Below are 19,959 nucleotides of genomic sequence, written 5' to 3' on the forward strand. Positions count from 1 at the left end.
AAAAATCCTTGCCGGTAAGCCCATGAATGCACTTTCATTCCTGAACATAGGTCTAAATCAGCTTGTCTTTCATTAACCAGAAATTCATTTCCATACCAATGTAACTTAAAAGTCTTTCTATCTATACTTTATTTTGTATACACAGTGAAATAGGAATTTTTCTTCTTTATTTCATCTTCAGAAGGCGTTAAACCAAACAACTGCGAAGAGTTTGGTAAATAAGTTTTTTTTTTTTTTTTTTTTTTTACAAAATACATGAAATACCCTTTTTTTTGTACTTGTAAATTTTAATTGAAGGATTTCAAAATTTTCACAAATTTTACTGATTCTATCTTTAGGGTTGTGAAAAGCTTCTTACTATAGATAAATGAAAGTATAACTCCAAAGACTCAGGCACTCAAATAATTACTAATAATAACACTTCATCCTACTAAATGAGAAGAAAGTTGGATATATTTGTCAAAAACTCTGATGAAATGATTCAGAATTGATCAGGCAACTTGTAAGATTGTTGTAAAAGTGAAGCAGTAAGACTAAAATGCCTTGTAGGTAATATAGCATCTACTCGGCCACAAAATTGGTGGTATAAATAGATTTTATAAATTATCTTTACATCACCTAAGTATGTCTGACAGAAGTACATATATATCCACAGGACTTGATGATAATCCCACAATGAAACCATTACTTGGCCATTACAGAAAGTTTTGATACATCAGATATACCTGTCCCTACCCCCGGGGGTGACAGGACATTCAGAAAACAATTATTACAGTCCAAATATTGACCATGAAGATCTCTGTAAGATATCTATTTCTGTCAATCAGTCTCAAACCTTTCCCATTCAATGCTAAGGTGTAGGTGGAAGCAATACTGTGGTTACTTGCCTGTGGGTACATCGTCCAAAACCTACCTACCAAACCAAGCAAGCTATTTATTTAAAGTTTCCTTCAGTTAACTATGATCATTGGTTATCATTTCTAGTTTTCGTAACATATTCCTCCCCTCCTCTTTTTTTTCTTTCATTCAAGATCTAACACAATATTTGATTGGTCAATGTAAATAGTTTATGATAATGTTCCATTTGTAAATTTAGTGTGTAGATGGAGATGTGAATGACATTCTCCCCCCCTACCCCTCCCCCTTCCTATGACTATATGATTTGGTATAGGGACAACCCTACTAAATGTCAAAATTTACAACACTACATGTCACCAATATCACAGTACACTGCAACAAATTTCAAAGCATAGTAGAATTATCCACAAATTTTGTATCAAATTTTGAAAAAAAAATTATCGAAGATTACGCACCAGCTCTGGTCAGTGTCTTGTAAACTGGACACTCATAAAAGCCACTGTCCTTTGCTTTGCGGTTGGTGATTGGTTTCAGCCAGATAACAGGAACCTCGGTGAAAAGTTCCTTGGGTCGAGACTCGCCTAGCTGGTGGAGGGTGCTGTCCCAGCGAGCGCCCTCTAGGTAAAGTCCTCGGATGTAACAACCATCTTCTGGGCTTCCCTTCAACTCATCAACAGTCTCTCGCATTACCTGTAACAGAAAATACACAAATTCAACTTCAAAATGTTGGTGAAGATGTCGATGAAAAATTAACATCAAAGTCATGCTTTCCCTACTTCGTACCAGCAAAACAAAGATATCGACAAATCTTACCCTTTCCAATTTGGTATCAATATTGATTTACTGAATTATCTGTAACTTAATATTACTCCAGTACATCATAGACCAAACAATATAAGTGTACAAACACTTATTTTCACACAAATTACTGTTTTATCAAAATGAAAAAATAAAAATCCTGATGAATTTTTATCTTCAAAAATGTAACTTTTTCATTCAGAATTTTGTTGTAAGTTGTTTCTTTTTGATAAAATTCAATTCAAAATCTCAAATAAATATTCTGTTTGTAGTAATTTACATCAAAAAAAAAAAAAAAAAGCAGGAGAGATAATTAAATTTCATTCTCAAAACATGTGTTACCATTCTCAAAAATAACTACTTTATTGTTTTTGCTCAAAATATCTCAACACTTATGGGCAATAAACTACAATGTGTTGTTTTTTTTACATAGAATTTGAAGTGGACCAGAAAAAAAACAAGACAACAAAATATCGTATATCTTATGTACTGTATTGATTTTACAGCTCATTCTTCAGTCAGGAAAGACATAAAGCTTTCCTCAGCTGGCAATCATTCAAAAAGATTTCAAGGATTTTCATCATGCCTCTCCAACAGTTGACAAAGGTACTGGATTCAGAATCAAGAAAAACATCAAATCCAAAATTAAATTGTTCCCTAACTCTATTAAAGCAACAAAACTTTTTCACTTCCATCACCCTGTTGATATATTAGATAATTTTGGAAAACGTTTACAACTGAAACTTATTTTTACTGCACAAAGAAATTCCATTATTAAAGATGGAAAATCCTTGCCACAAAGACAATGTGTGGAAAAAAAAAGATTAGAAAAAGATATGAATTAATTTTTCAAATTCATGAACTTAATATTAATGAAAGTTAAAAGTGTTACATAAATATGTTACATCTAACCTCAAATTTAAAATGAAGTTTCATAATCTTGCCAACTGATGACAATTTATGTTCCATATTTTTGAATAGTACCATTTACTCGACACTTTACGATGTCATTGCTTAAATTTGATTAGATGATGATGATGATGATGATGATGATTGCACCAGGATTTTGATGCAATGCTAAAATCTTACTCAGGGAAAAAAAACTACTGTAATGACATAACACTATTTCAATAAACTGCCAAATCACTTCATATTTCCATATACTGACAGAATAACTAGGGTTTATAATACAACAGTGTGAGAATTTTTTTTCGGAATGTAACGCTGCCTCATTAACAGTCTATTCTGTTCACTAATTGCAACCCCAGCTGACACCTGGGGTCAAAAGGTCAACCATTCATCACCAGGAAGACTAAGAGATTACATTCTGTAATAGTTTTATATATTCCATAGCAAAATGTTCTAGTCTGTATTTCTATATATCATACAAAAAGGCATGAAAATTTCATGATTTTGTTTTGGCAAGGAAAGCTTTGTTAATCTCAGAATATTGTTCTGATGTTGATTAAACTAATAAAAATTTTAACAAAACAGAAATGTCCACTTCTTAAACATTTCTATGTTAAGATATATATCATGTAAACATTTAAAAGATTGAAAAAAACATCCAGGCAAAATAACACAGTAAATCTTTTTTGCAGTCGCAAACAAGACACAAACGACAAAAAAAAAAAAAAAAACCAAAGACACACACAAAATGTTTACCTTCTCAGATTGAATATAATTAATTGGTTCATAACTTTATTATTGCACCCATCCCCTCTTTCCCCACTCCTTGGTTTGTCTTTATTTTTAGAGTAACTCCTTATCAACAGATATTTCAAACAAGATCAAAGGTTACATGGCTGACAGTTATAAATTTACAAAGTATACTGCACATCTACATGCAGAAATGTAACGATGTTTTGCTATTCTGTGTAGTTTTATCAGCTTGGAGAGTATGGAAAATATCATCAATAGAAATGAATCAATTGTTTGTTGATCAGTAGTAAACAAGATTTTAAGGCACTACAATGCCAAGAGTCCATCTAACCATGACAATGACAGTTGAGACACAAAGGCCTAACGCTGTAGTGGTCACAGGTGAGATTGATTTCGCAGGATGACGACAATCGTCTGACGACACAGAAACGGACAATCCCTATAGGCTAATAATACACACATATGTTGCACATCAATCGTGGTCTTTTCAATGGAAATCTATATCTACAGCATTTGTGAGCCGTTGTATAAATCTATCATATATCTACCGTCACAGCTGTTTCTATGAGATGGATTGTGCGTGATTTAAACTCATAGAAAAAAGTCAAGATGATTTGTGATGAAACACCCTGCTTTTATCTAATATTCTGTCAACACAGTAAGGGTTTCTTATCAAAAATGCACAATCTTCAAATCTAACATACACATCATGTGATTCCTCAAAACTGCGTTTGATTTAGAGATACGTCGCAATTAACATTGATTTGTGTTTAAAAGTCAGTTCATTAACAGAGGAAACTGAGGTACAAGTGTTCTCATTCACCCCTTCTGAAATATATATTATCTATCCAACAAATGGATCATGTCTGGTAATAAGCCCACTAACATCACTTCTGATTTTCTAAATGCCAATAAACTCTATCCATTGCTGTGGAATAAGCCCATTTATTTATCTTGATTACGGCCCCCCACGGGACCTATTATTTTCGGTTATCCCAAGACCCTATTACTAGCCCCTTATGACAGGTACGACAATGTAACTCCTTATGTAGGTTGTTCTGCTACTGTATATAAAATCTGGCCCCTTATCACCAGTACAACAGTAGAAGCTCCTTATCAAGTGTAATCCCTAAGACACTAATACTACTTTCACCTGATCTGTTTATCAAATATACTTCACTCAGCCCTTATCAAGGGCATCTAATCCCCTTATCTTACTGTCCCTTGTCTATGTTACACTCTTCTTAACCCTATAATCAAGTATTTATTCTCTACCCTATCCTGGCCTGGACCATTCCCTCAGAGTATACTTCCCTGCGCACTTTCCTATCCTGGCCCCTTCCCACAGAGTATACTTCCCTGCACACTTTCCAATCCTGGCCTGAACCATTCCATTGGAGTATACTTCCCAGCACACTTTCCTACCCTGGCCTGGACCCTTCCATTGGAGTATACTTCCCTGCACACTTTCCTATCCAAGTCTGAACCCTTCCCTCGGAGTATACTTCCCTGCACACTATCCTATACTTGCCTGAACCCTTCCCATGGAGTATACTTCCATGCACACTTTCCTATCCTGGCCTGGACCCTTCCAAGGGAGTATACTTCCCTGCACACTTTCCTATACTTGCCTGAACCCTTCCCTCGGAGTATACTTCCCTGCGCACTTTCCTATCCTGGCCCCTTCCCACAGAGTATACTTCCCTGCACACTTTCCAATCCTGGCCTGAACCATTCCCAATGAGTATACTTCCCTGCACACTTTCCTATCCTGGCCTGGACCCTTCCCTCGGAGTATACTTCCCTGCACACTTTCCTATCCAAGTCTGAACCCTTCCCTCGCAGTATACTTCTCTGCACACTTTCCTTTCCTGGCCTGGACCCTTCCCACGGAGTATACTACCCTGCACACTTTCCTTTCCTGGCCTGGACCCTTCCCACGGAGTATACTTCCATGCAAACTTTCCTATCCTAGCCTGGACCCTTCCCATGAAGTATACTTCCCTGCATACTTTCCTATACTTGTCAGGACCCTTCCCTCGGAGTATACTTCCCTCCACACTTTCCTATTCTTGCCTGTCCCTTTCCTTGGAGTATACTTCCCCAGACTCTCACAAATTTACAACTCCATTGCTATTTCAATAAGGAAGCTTAATCATACTTGGCCCCTTGTCCTTAACCATGGACAGAATACTATATATGGTTACAATAGTTTATAGAATTTTCTGCAATTACAATATAATATACATTACAAAGTTTAAATGTATTGATCCAGTAGTAAGCTTATGTCTGATAATAAGCCCATTGTCAATTAGAGAGAGCATCTCCTGATGTTTGATTAAGATTTCAGATCAGGTGTAATGGGTGTAACCTCTCTGCTCTGTCAATTTCAATTACTGTAATGTACAAAGTCTATAACCTTATAATGCATTATAGAATTTCTCCTCCCTCTACAACTATACACTGTCCACCACTTCCCATTTCCAGATCATCATCAAAGAAAAATATTATCAGAAAATAGTTGAAGTAAATTTTTGTAGAGATCTGAAACAAAATCAACACATATTTCAGTCAAATGTGCAGCACATCTATTAGAAAGACAATCTTCAATGTCACAGATCAGCAAACAAGTGCAGTTTGAACTTACGTCTTTAACTACTAGGGACGCTCAACATAAAACACATCTTCTCAATCAAATAGCAAGACAATCATTGTGAAAATAAGAAAAATAGATGTCTAAGATAGTTTAATGTTTGAAATCTGATATGTCTTTCATAACTTAGTACAAGGAAATTGCTTTTCATGTCCATACCATGATTACAAAGTTCTCAGTCCTCAAGTGACAACAGAGATGCTGTTGTATAAACTGTATTAGCCTGAAATAAAATTTACTCAAACCAAAAAACATTAATTTCCTTATTTCATGGTACAAAGAATATCTTTAATAGCGCTTCCAATTCGATATTAGTGACCACAACTACAACCCCAATATGTTATGTGATCTGGTGTATTTAATTACGGAAATTGACAGATTGATTTGAAATAAGACAAATTATTGAGAGCAGTATGAACAACTGCTGTTTACCTGTAATGATATTGAAAGCTGCCATAAGGCAGAGCCACCATCCAGCTCAATCTATTTTACATGTACACAACAAAACCTGAATTTGTCCACTACTGGCAATATCAGAGGTATACAGAAATTTAATCCAACAAACATCAACACTAAATTTACATTTGTAGTGCATAAATTAATTGTCAAGTTTGGTTATAACTATATATTTGTGCTTCATTGTGTTTAAGATGATGGTATTTCAAATATCTTCAGGTATCTTATTTCGGCTTAGATTTAAGATTGTATATCAGATATCAGATTCCATTTGAGAAATATTTGAGATATCACATTGTATTAGAGATATCACATTGTATTAGAGATATCACATTGTATTATAGATATCACGTTGTATTTGAGATATCACATTGTATTATAGATATCACATTGTATTATAGATATCACATTGTATTAGAGATATCACATTGTATTTGAGATATCACATTGTATTAGAGATATCACATTGTATTAGAGATATCACATTGTATTTTAGATATCACATTGTATTAGAGATACCACATTGTATTTGAGATATCACATTGTATTTGAGATATCACATTGTATTTTAGATATTGCATTGTATTTTAGATATTGCATTGTATTTGAGATACAAGATTGTATTTGAGATATCACATTGTTGTATTTGAGATATGATATCACATTGCATTTGAGATTCAAGATTGTATTTGAGATATCACATTGTATTTGAGATATCACGTTGCATTTGAGATACAAGATTGTATTTGAGATATCACATTGTATTTGAGATATCACATTGTATTTGAGATATCACATTGTATTTGAGATACATTTGAGATATTTGAGATATCACATTGCATTTGAGATACAAGATTGTATTTGAGATATCACATTGTATTTGAGATATCACATTGTATTTGAGATACAAGATTGTATTTGAGATATCACATTGTATTTTAGATATCACATTGCATTTGAGATACAAGATTGTATTTGAGATACAAGATTGTATTTGAGATATCACATTGTATTTGAGATATCACATTGTATTTGAGATACAAGATTGTATTTGAGATATCACATTGTATTTTAGATATCACATTGCATTTGAGATACAAGATTGTATTTGAGATACAAGATTGTATTTGAGATATCACATTGTATTTGAGATACAATATTGTATTTGAGATACAAGATTGTATTTGAGATATCACATTGTATTTGAGATATCACATTGTATTTGAGATACAAGATTGTATTTGAGATATCACATTGTATTTTAGATATCACATTGCATTTGAGATACAAGATTGTATTTGAGATACAAGATTGTATTTGAGATATCACATTGTATTTGAGATACAAGATTGTATTTGAGATACAAGATTGTATTTGAGATATCACATTGTTGTATTTGAGATACAAGATTGTATTTGAGATATCACATCAAATTTGAGATATCACATTGTATTTGAGATACAAGATTGTATTTGAGATATCACATTGTATTTGAGATATGATATCACATTGTATTTGAGATATCATATTGTATTTGAGATATAAGATTGTATTTGAGATATCACATTGTATTTGAGAATTCTTTGAGATACAAGATTGTATTTGAGATATCACATTGTATTTGAGAATTCTTTGAGATACAAGATTGTATTTGAGATATCATATTGTATTTGAGATATAAGATTGTATTTGAGATATCACATTGTATTTGAGAAATCTTTGAGATACAAGATTGTATTTGAGATATCACATTGTATTTGAGAATTCTTTGAGATACAAGATTGTATTAGAGATACCACATTGTATTTGAGATATCACATTGTATTTGAGATATCACATTGTATTTTAGATATTGCATTGTATTTTAGATATTGCATTGTATTTGAGATACAAGATTGTATTTGAGATATCACATTGTTGTATTTGAGATATGATATCACATTGCATTTGAGATTCAAGATTGTATTTGAGATATCACATTGTATTTGAGATATCACGTTGCATTTGAGATACAAGATTGTATTTGAGATATCACATTGTATTTGAGATATCACATTGTATTTGAGATATCACATTGTATTTGAGATACAAGATTGTATTTGAGATATCACATTGTATTTTAGATATCACATTGCATTTGAGATACAAGATTGTATTTGAGATATCACATTGTATTTGAGATATCACATTGTATTTGAGATATCACATTGTATTTGAGATATCACATTGCATTTGAGATACAAGATTGTATTTGAGATATCACATTGTATTTGAGATATCACATTGTATTTGAGATATCACATTGTATTTGAGATACAAGATTGTATTTGAGATATCACATTGTATTTTAGATATCACATTGCATTTGAGATACAAGATTGTATTTGAGATACAATATTGTATTTGAGATACAATATTGTATTTGAGATATCACATTGTATTTGAGATACAAAATTGTATTTGAGATACAAGATTGTATTTGAGATATCACATTGTATTTTAGATATCACATTGCATTTGAGATACAAGATTGTATTTGAGATACAAGATTGTATTTGAGATATCACATTGTATTTGAGATACAAGATTGTATTTGAGATACAAGATTGTATTTGAGATATCACATTGTTGTATTTGAGATACAAAATTGTATTTGAGATATCACATTGTTGTATTTGAGATATCACATTGTATTTGAGATACAAGATTGTATTTGAGATATCACATTGTATTTGAGATATGATATCACATCGTATTTGAGATATCATATTGTATTTGAGATATAAGATTGTATTTGAGATATCACATTGTATTTGAGAAATCTTTGAGATACAAGATTGTATTTGAGATATCACATTGTATTTGAGAATTCTTTGAGATTCAAGATTGTATTTGAGATATCACATTGTATTTGAGATATTTGACTGCAATTCAGATATTGCATAAAAATCAGACAATATTGGCATATTGAACAGATGTCTATATAGTTTTGAGATATCTAACTGTATTTGAGATTCAGACATGTTTTTGAGACAGATGGAGATTTTATGTTGCGGGCTGATCTGTTCTTCTGTACATCTCTGTCTCTCATCTTTACTTCATTCTATTGATCAAACATATACAGAATGAACGACTTTTCAGATATATAGATTGTGTTATTTTCTTTATATTAAGTTGATCTCTGGATATTGACGAGTCAATTACTATCGTGGTGAAGTGAAAAGAAAACGTCACCTTATATAGATTTTCTTTTACCACAAGTTATAGATTGGAGTAACAGCTGGAATGTTAAACTGATTAGTTCTTTAAAACCGATTACTTCATATCTGAATTCATCAATACTCAATTCATTGCTTCTTGGTCTAGAAATTTTTCATCTCACAAGTCTTGGCAAAGGCTACTGACAGTATGAACAAATAATATAAAAAAAAAAATTGCTTTATATAAGAAAAACTGAAACAGAACTCCTAAATACATTGAATTCTTTCATGAACATCTTTCCCAATAATCCTGATCTCAACAAAATTGAAAAAAAAAATGTATAACATGGAAATCTTCTTCAGAACTGTAAAGTTGGGATATTCAATTTATTCCTGACCCGCCCAGATCTGGATTATTATCTCAAAGACTTTTATCTACAGTTTCAAAGGAGATTTTGCTCCAATATTCTAAATTTTTTTTTTTAGAATTAAATTGAATTAACATATGTGAAGAAAAAAAAAAATCAAACTAGGTGATAAGACAGCAATGCTATCTTGCAAATTTTCACCACTGCTAATTTTACATAAATAAATTTCAATGTAGGTTTCTTAAAAACGATTCTTTTGAAATGAATGATTGTAGGATGGATTTCTGAATATAGTTCACAGTGTACATATATATTATTCTTTTGTAAAACGTGCTACTGATTTACGAGTTGTTCTTCATAATGAGGACTTAATCACTGTTACATAACTTTGATTTATCAACTAAACGCAAAAAATGTAAAAAAAAGAATCCAAAGTCAATTTATATATCATCTCCTAATATGGCAAAACTGTAAGCACTTATTGAACTGCATTATCAATTCAAATTTCTTTAAAATTGGAGAAAATAAATTTACATAGCATACAATCCATCTTTTAGGGAGCCATCTTTTGGCTTAGTAACATTAGAAATAATTAATGTTGATCCTTAATTAATTACCAGATCGTTTATGAAATGTCAAAACCATCTAGTCTGGAGTGAGCGTTATTACAAACTAAGTTACAAACAACACCAGTATGTGTGTATGTGAGGAAATTTTGTTTGATTGTGGTATACCCAATAATTCTCAGCAATTAATCTGCCAACAATTCATAATTCTGTCAGTCAGTGAGCCCGGACTTACTGGAGGCCATCTGGATGTGTCTAGCTGCCTTTGGCTATAAAACCACACTATGATCTCCTTACAAGTCCATAGCTGTTATTTTATCATTTTAATACAAACAGGGCTTGTTGTGAAAAAGATTTTTATTCTGTGTTATGAAATTAAAAACAAAATTTCCTTTAATAAAAAATCCAGGCCATTTTGTTTATCAATATTTGTTCTTATACACATACCAAGGCGTAAATGTCAATACTGTTTCCGTCGTCTGCTTAATGATGATTACAACTGTCTAGATCAATAGGTGTTTTGTCTCAGGTCAAATTATTCCAAAGCTTCATAGTTTATCAAGTGAACACCCATCCATAAATCTACATCATCCGCCATAATGAAAGCAGATGTGTCACTATACACCGATTCATTTTAATTACCAAACTTCAATGAAAAACACCCAACAGTTTTTTTAATAAAATGCATCTATTTGAATAAACATGTATTGGAAATTAAAATCATTTAAATATTTATTTGGTATTATAGAAGAGTAGATAATTGATTTGAATAATGATTTACAAAGAGATAATTTATCTGGATCTATGGTATAGCTACCATATCTATCCTACTGTAAGCCTGTGTCTGGTAATAAGTCTAGTGGTATTCATTGCTGTTCCATAGAATAACAAAGATTTTGCATTGTCTTGCAATAAGCCCACCATGGCTTTAAGACAGAATCTATATGATTGTCCACATTGCTTTTTGTCCTATGATAAGCCCACCCTTACATTAAGTCAGAGTTTATATGTTTGTCCACTGTGCTTATTGTCCTTGGTATAAGCCCACCCATACTTTAAGTAAGAGTTTATATGATAGTCCACTGTATTTATTGTCCTTTGATAAGCCCATCCTTAATTTAAATAAAGATTTTATTTGTTTGTCCACTGTATTTATTGTCCTTTGGTAAGCCAACCCTTACTTTAAGTAAGATTTTATTTGTTTGTCCACTGTGCTTATTGTCCTTTGTATAAGCCCACCCTTACTTTAAGTAAGAGTTAATATGATAGTCCACTGTATTTATTGTCCTTTGATAAGCCCACCCTTACATTAAGTCAGAGTTTATATGTTTGTCCACTGTGCTTATTGTCCTTTGTATAAGCCCACCCATACTTTAAGTAAGAGTTTATATGATAGTCCACTGTATTTATTGTCCTTTGATAAGCCCACCCTTACTTTAAGTAAGAGTTTATATGATAGTCCACTGTATTTATTGTCCTTTGGTAAGCCAACCCTTACTTTAAGTAAGATTTTATTTGTTTGTCCACTGTGCTTATTGTCCTTTGATAAGCCCACCCATACTTTAAATAAAGATTTTATTTGTTTGTCCACTGTGCTTATTGTCCTTTGTATAAGCCAACCCTTTCTTTAAGTAAGAGTTTATATGATAGTCCACTGTATTTATTGTCCTTTGATAAGCCCACCCTTACTTTAAGTAAGAGTTTATATGATAGTCCACTGTATTTATTGTCCTTTGTATAAGCCCACCCTTACTTTAAGTAAGAGTTTATATGATAGTCCACTGTATTTATTGTCCTTTGATAAGCCCACCCTTACTTTAAGTAAGAATCTATTTGTTTGTCCACTGTACTTTTGTCCTTTGATAAGCCCAACCCTTACTTTAAGTAAGAGTTTATATGATAGTCCACTGTATTTAATGTCCTTTGATAAGCCCACCCTTACTTTAAGTAAGAATTTATGTGTTGATCCACTGTACTTTTGTCCTTTGATAAGCCCACCCTTACTTTAAGTAAGAGTTTATTTGTTTGTCCACTGTGCTTATTGTCCTTTGATAAGCCCACCCTTACTTAAAGTAAGAGTTTATATGATAGTCCACTGTATTTATTGTCCTTTGATAAGCCCACCCTTACTTTAAGTAAGAGTTTATATGATAGTCCACTGTATTTATTGTCCTTTGATAAGCCCAACCCTTACTTTAAGTAAGAGTTTATATGTTGATCCACTGTCTTTTGATAAGCCCACCCTTACTTTAAGTAAGAGTTTATATGATAGTCCACTGTATTTATTGTCCTTTGATAAGCCCACCCTTACTTTAAGTAAGAGTTTATATGATAGTCCACTGTATTTATTGTCCTTTGATAAGCCCACCCTTACTTTAAGTAAGAATTTATTTGTTTGTCCACTGTACTTTTGTCCTTTGATAAGCCCAACCCTTACTTTAAGTAAGAGTTTATATGTTGGTCCACTGTACTTTTGTCCTGTGATAAGCCCAACCCTTACTTTAAGTAAGAGTTTATATGTTGGTCCACTGTACTTTTGTCCTTTGATAAGCCCACCCTTACTTTAAGTAAGAGTTTATGTGTTGGTCCACTGTACTTTTGTCCTTTGATAAGCCTACCCTTACTTTAAGTAAGAGTTTATATGTTGGTCCAATGTACTTATGTCCTTTGATAAGCCCACCCTTACTTTAAGTAAGAGTTTATATGTTGGTCCACTGTACTTTTGTCCTTTGATAAGTCCAACCCTTACTTTAAGTAAGAGTTTATGTGTTGGTCCACTGTACTTTTGTCCTTTGATAAGTCCAACCCTGACCCAAGTCAAACGTTTGTTTATTGACCCTTTGGCTTATTTTAGGAAAATTACAGCACTGCTTATCTTTAATTTCAAATATTATTTCAAATCCATTAATCATTAGTTATTGATAATCAATGATGCTAGAATGCTATTAATTTCATTTGAAAACACATATCTACAAACAAATATATCAGATTATGAAATCAAGGGACATAATTTTTTTGTTTGTCAGAACTCAAATTGTCAACAGAATTAGCAGTCCAAGCTTGCATAGCAAAAGTAAGGTAAGGGAGGTAATTCTAGGAAGAGAAGATCAATCCATTTCAAAATTAAGTTTTTGTATTTTTCTTTTCTTTTTATTTTTTTTATCTTTTTTTTTCAAATTTCTATCAATCGTAAGCACTCTTTCATCAAGTAAAACAGTTTTCAAAGAAATCATTGTATCAGTCAAATTTTATGGCACAAGTTTGAAAAGTAGAATTTTTTATTCATTTTTGAACATTGTAGAAAACAGTTCCCTCCTTAAAACCTTTCTGTTACTTCAAGGTTGATGATTGTACAAAAGACACACTTGTAAATAATACTTTTTAATATAGATTTAAATAAGATACAGCAGAGCCAAACAGTCAATTGAAGTGTATAATACATCTGTTTCAACCTTCTAGGACTCGTCAGTGAAAGTAGATTTGAAATTATTTGTAATAAAATTAATTATTTTCAAGAAATTGCAACAGTCAATATTTTTTCATGAGCTTATGAATATGCAAAAAAAAAAAAAAAACCATAACAATTGTCATGACTAACAAAATCAAAGACAAATTCACTCACCTGGAAATCAAAGGCAATGATATCGATGGAGGTAATACTTTTCCTGGCGTAGTTCTGAAGAGTTCCAGTGAGGAAAGCTTGGGGGAAGAAAAATCCGGAAATCCAATATACCTGTGTGGGGAAAAAGGCAGCCCATTATATTAAGTACCACAAAAAATGTTATTACTGACAAATTAAAATTATCTTGGTGTTTAAATCAGGTTTTACTATTGCCACAACCGAGAAATTGAACTTCAAATATACATCTTACAGGCAGAGCAGTTATTTGGTTTGTTTCTTTGTCATGTTTAAAATGAAAATATTCATTAATTTCTTATCTCAACTTTTCTGATTATTGTAAAGTTCATTATCTTTGTGAGTTTTCATTTTTTTTTTATTTTTGAGGATGGAACAAAATTGCAGAAAAAAAAATACCTCAAAAATAAAATTAATAGAGAAAATCTTTGTCCATTTGTAGAAATCTGGGAAAAAAACCTACTTTTTTCCACTTTAATTTTCGGGACGCTAGGGGAATATTTAATATTCTCTCCCAAAGTTAAGAGGATATATCCAATAAATGAGGATAAGAGAAACATGTGCTTACTTTTGGCATTCCTTGTTCAATCCAGCCATTAATGAAAACCATTCTGGTCTGAAGATCAATGACCCAAGCTGCCAGGGGTTTCAGGGACGGGTAAGCCTTTAAATGAGGAAAATAGATTTAATCACAATTAATATCTGCAATAACAGCGGATGATAGGAATATCACTATCAGTGAAGTCAGAATAGATGTCACTGCAAAGGCTACACACCAAACATTTATGTAAGAGTGACATACTACCTTAAGTAAATGTTAAATATAGGACTGACCACTGCCTATTCTAAGACTGCATACTGACCTTGCTTGACCACATGGTGGGTACCATATTGTTGTAGAGACTGTTGGCCATCTCCTCAAGGGCCTGAGACATGACCACTAAACCCTTCAGGGCCTTCAACATGTCCCTCAGACTTGTGTGGATGGTACTCAGGAGACGATTGTACCTGTAAAAGTTGTATGAATAATAGAAATCAGGTTAATTTCTGTAATAGAGAATGGAAAGCAAAGTAATCTATATACTTGTCTTTCCTGTAATTGATTACAAAATGCAAACAAGCCTTTTAAACAGTGATCAGAGAAGAGACATATATAAAACATATGTGATATATACGTCTCTGATCAGAGCCATCAATTTTTTCTAGTTTTGAAATACCCCTTAAAAATATTTTACCTGAGAATGCTATTTTTCTGTGCATTTTTTGAGATAAGAAATATTTCTGAATTCTACTTATTTATCATCTCTCAATTTTTTGCATCATTTCATTCATATCTTTTGTTTTTTTGTTTGTTATTTTTTGTTTGTTTTTTTTTTTTTTTTGTTCATTTTGTGTTTTTTTGCTTTCTTTCTTTTTCTCTATTTTCTATCTACAATAGACAGATACTTTATATGTATGGAAACACAGTCATCACATTCAATATAAATTGTTTTTCAATGAGATCAGACCCCTGCCTGCTGGATTATTGTACCTAATGACTTCCTGGATGATGACAGTGTTCATGGACTGTTCGTATATAACTGGATATTTCTCCATCACCATGTTGATGTCGACAACCTTAGGGACCTTGGACTGAATACTCTTGGCTGTCTCCTCCATCACCTGGGTACACAGTCACATAGCATAACAATTTTATTGTAATAAAGTCCAAACAAGTTTTCCTTCAGATTTTCTTCTCATTTTCTAAATCATCCATAGACCTGATTTTTTCTTTTTCTATTAAACAAATAGTTATGATTTTGAATTCGATCTATTTCGTAAATTAGAATTGCAGATAAAACTATATATAAAAATATTCTAATCCCATTCATCAGTTTAATACCAAGTCAGCATTTGTTCATAGTTTTAAAAATAAATAAAGGTTGCATTCCCCATACATCAACAGAAAGAGACTGAGGTGATATTCCCAGTCAACATCATCAGAGGTTATATTCCAAATGTCAACAAAAACAGAGTTAATATTCCCCATGTCAAGTTATATTCCATGTTTACATAAACAGAAGTCTTATTCCCAATGTCAACATAAAACACAGGTAATATTCCAAATATCAAAGTACACTAAGGTCATGTTTCCCATGTCAACATAAATAGATCGTCCCACCCTGCACCCTCTCACAACCTGTCAACATAAATAGACAGCCCCCATAACACCCTGTCAACATAAAAAGATAGCCCCCCAACACGCTGTCAACATAAATAGACAGCCCCCTTAACACCCTGTCAACATAAGTAGATAGCCCCCCCTCTAACACCCTGTCAACATAAGTAGATAGCCCCCCCTCTAACACCCTGTCAACATCAGTAGATAGCCCCCCTCTAACACCCTGTCAACATAAGTAGATAGCCCCCCCCTCTAACACCCTGTCAACATAAGTAGATAGCCCCCCTCTAACACCCTGTCAACATAAGTAGATAGCCCCCCCTCTAACACCCTGTCAACATAAGTAGATAGCCCCCCTCTAACACCCTGTCAACATAAGTAGATAGCCCCCCCCCCTCTAACACCCAGTCAACATGAATAGATAGCCCCCCTAACACCCTGTCAACATAAGTAGATAGCCCCCCTAACACCCTGTCAACATAAGTAGATAGCCCCCCCCCTAACACCCTGTCAACATGAATAGATAGCCCCCCAAACACCTAGTCAACATAAATAGATAGCCCCCCTAACACCCTGTCAACATAAGTAGATAGCCCCCCCCTAACACCCTGTCAACATGAATTGTTAGCCCCCCAAACACCTAGTCAACATAAATAGATAGCCCCCCAAACACCTAGTCAACATAAATAGATAGCCCCCCAAACACCTAGTCAACATAAATAGATAGCCCCCCTAACACCCTGTCAACATAAGTAGATAGCCCAGCAGCCCCCCCCCCTAACACCCTGTCAACATAAATAGTTAGCCCCCCCTCTAACACCCTGTCAACATGAATTGTTAGCCCCCCCACTCTAACACCCTGTCAACATAAATTGTTAGCCCCCCACTCTAACACCCTGTCAACATAACACAGATTATGACATATAAAGATATCACGTTTCCAGTATAAACGTTTATAAAGTTTCCCCTTTCCTTACCTCCTCACGTGATTTGCCACCACCACTGGCAGTTTTAGGTTGCAGCTTGAGCAGTCCTTCCAACAAATTTCCTGTCTCATTGTTTGCGAACGTGATGTTTGCGTTATCGTGGAGCGAGAACATCTCTGGGTTGTCATTGATGGGCAGACTTTTGATGTATGCCATGTATCCCTGTGGAAAAGTAAACTTGTGACGACATTGCACAGCGCTACCTAGCAACATTAGCAGCTAAAGCAGGCACTTTATTTTATACAAAAAAACAGTTCTCACTATTACATAAACATTACATTTGTAATTTGAGCTTATATTTTAAAGATAAAAATCAAATTAACTCTACCTTCAAAATAAAGTCGGTATCTTATACATGTATATACCTGATAATATATATATATAGATTTAAATCTGTTTATGACAAAAATCAAACTGCTCAATCTAATTAAATTTTCTGGCCTCTGCCTTCATTGGGGATTTTTTAACATGTTTTAGTACAATAATTAGTTATTTTGAAATATGGAAGTAAAGAAGGTTGTTTGTTTCTGTTATTCTTATCTTTTTTTTTTCAAAATTGAAAAAAAATAGAATTAAAAAAGCCACACAATATTTCAGGGATGTCTAGGTTTATGTACATAGTAATGAATATCATACAACCAGGGATGAAATTGGTCTTTCCTTTCTGTACGGAAGACAAGCTCCTTATGGTTGGTCAATTCCCTTACTACATACATAAACTTTAGCAGACGGGCGTAATATAAAATCACACATGAGGGTTCGTTAGGTTAGGGAAGTCAAAACGAAAACTTTGATTAAAAGGTGTTAGCAAAATCAAATCTCAAACAAAAAAGCCATGAAAATCAAACATGAATAGGTCTATTTAAATCCTAAGAGCACCTGCTACCCTAACAAATACTTCACTCCTGTGATAACTTTCTCAGTGAAACATCTCTCTAGTAAAGTCAATATTCTTTAAACAATAGCGATTTACTAATTATTTCTTTTAACAGGTTAAAATCAATTATTTAAAAAGGTTTGTTTGTTAATATAATATCCTATTTTGTTTGTTTGTAAATACAATATCCTATTTTGTTTGTTTGCAAATAGAATACCATATTTTGTTTGTTTGTAAATATAATATCATATTATGCTTGTAAATACAATATCCTATTTTGTTTGTTTGTAAATATAATATCATATTATGCTTGTAAATACAATATCCTATTTTGTTTGTTTGTAAATACAATATCCTATTTTGTTTGTTTGCAAATAGAATACCATATTTTGTTTGTTTGTAAATACAATACCATATTTTGTTTGTTTGTAAATACAATTTCTATTTTGTTTGTTTGTAAATACAATTTCTATTTTGTTTGTTTGTAAATACGATTTTGTATTTCTATCTTCCTATATTGTCACCTTAGTAAAGTAACAAAAGAGTGAAAACCAGTGAATTGGAAATCACTTATTGTCATGTCTGTTAATATCACTTTTAGGAGTCATTCAAATAACTTAAGATACTCCAAAATAAGTATACCTTTTATCAAAGAAATAATATCATTTTCTCATTCTCTTATTCTTGAGTATAATAAAATTTTACATGTAGTAAATATTTTTCATCGTAGTTTACCTGTGCAATTATATTCAGTTACACTCATTTCCTTCCTCAACATCAATCACACTCTTCATACACACATGGTGGTTTTTCTACAGAAACTAAATTTCTAAAATATCAATTCTGCCTATTTTTCTTTATACAGAAAAGTGCACTAATTTATATAGTATTTTTTCAAATAAGAAAATACTAAAATTGTGAAAAAGATATGAAATTTATACAATAGTTTTATAAAGACACATGCATGCAGAAGTGAAAGTGAAACTAACTTCCATTCTCCATTATGTACATCTATTTGTGAAGTGATAAGATTCTCCGTCTAACTTAAGAGGTACGGATACGAAAGCTGATTTATAGCTATAAATATTCTCCAGTTAATAACTGATATGTCTACTGGGTAAATTAAGCTAGATTAATTGAAATAAAACATATCATCTATAAAGTCAATAAAAATTTTTTTTTTTAAATACTACATGTGAAACCTTTTCTAAAGAAAGAAAAATCTTAAAAATTTTCTAAGCAGTAATTTTAACATGCAAGCTATTTTTCCTTGTTATTTACTAGTGTTTTATGGTTAAAGTGCTGTCGTAAAAAAAAGCAAATCAGAAAGACAGGAAGCCCCGAAAAGAGGTGAACTGTAACAGTGTTTTTTTCTTATAGAATAGTTTATAAAGAAATGAAAAGATTTATAGAGAACAGAACGTCACTACAGAAAAAAGCCACTGAGAAATGTGCGAGTGGAGTAAATGAAAGACTAAACAAGAGTTCTAGTCAAGGCCTAAACATGACTGAAGATCATTATAAGTTACGTCAAATCAGCAAGCAACATAACAGTTAAATTTCAAATTTTTTTTTTTTTGATCTTGTGAAGATTTGTTCATTTTTGAAAATTTTCAATAAAATTTCATCACATTCAGATCACTGCCAATGTGTGGCACTGGCCTGAACACCATTATAAATGATCAATTTTCAAATGCGAATGATTTATAATAATTTTAAATGGTATATAGTATAGGA

The 19,959-nt window shown here is 32.6% G+C and overlaps 1 protein-coding gene across 1 annotated transcript in view; it reads right to left on the minus strand.

Moving 5' to 3' along the window:
* LOC132555986 (dynein axonemal heavy chain 1-like) overlaps nucleotides 1–19,959 on the minus strand; it is a gene marked incomplete at its 5' end in the record, with an annotated part of 79,134 nt that overhangs the window by 977 nt on the left and 58,198 nt on the right. The window contains 6 exons of the mRNA XM_060220373.1: nucleotides 1,314–1,548; nucleotides 14,172–14,294; nucleotides 14,767–14,862; nucleotides 15,062–15,206; nucleotides 15,730–15,860; nucleotides 17,337–17,507. Coding sequence (XP_060076356.1) covers nucleotides 1,314–1,548; nucleotides 14,172–14,294; nucleotides 14,767–14,862; nucleotides 15,062–15,206; nucleotides 15,730–15,860; nucleotides 17,337–17,507 — 901 coding nt within the window. The remainder of the gene's footprint in view (nucleotides 1–1,313; nucleotides 1,549–14,171; nucleotides 14,295–14,766; nucleotides 14,863–15,061; nucleotides 15,207–15,729; nucleotides 15,861–17,336; nucleotides 17,508–19,959) is intronic.

This window comes from Ylistrum balloti, unplaced genomic scaffold (assembly GCF_031769215.1).
Source record: "Ylistrum balloti isolate Yb309-2 unplaced genomic scaffold, AGI_CSIRO_Ybal_v1 Utg370536, whole genome shotgun sequence".
Taxonomy (NCBI): domain Eukaryota; kingdom Metazoa; phylum Mollusca; class Bivalvia; order Pectinida; family Pectinidae; genus Ylistrum; species Ylistrum balloti.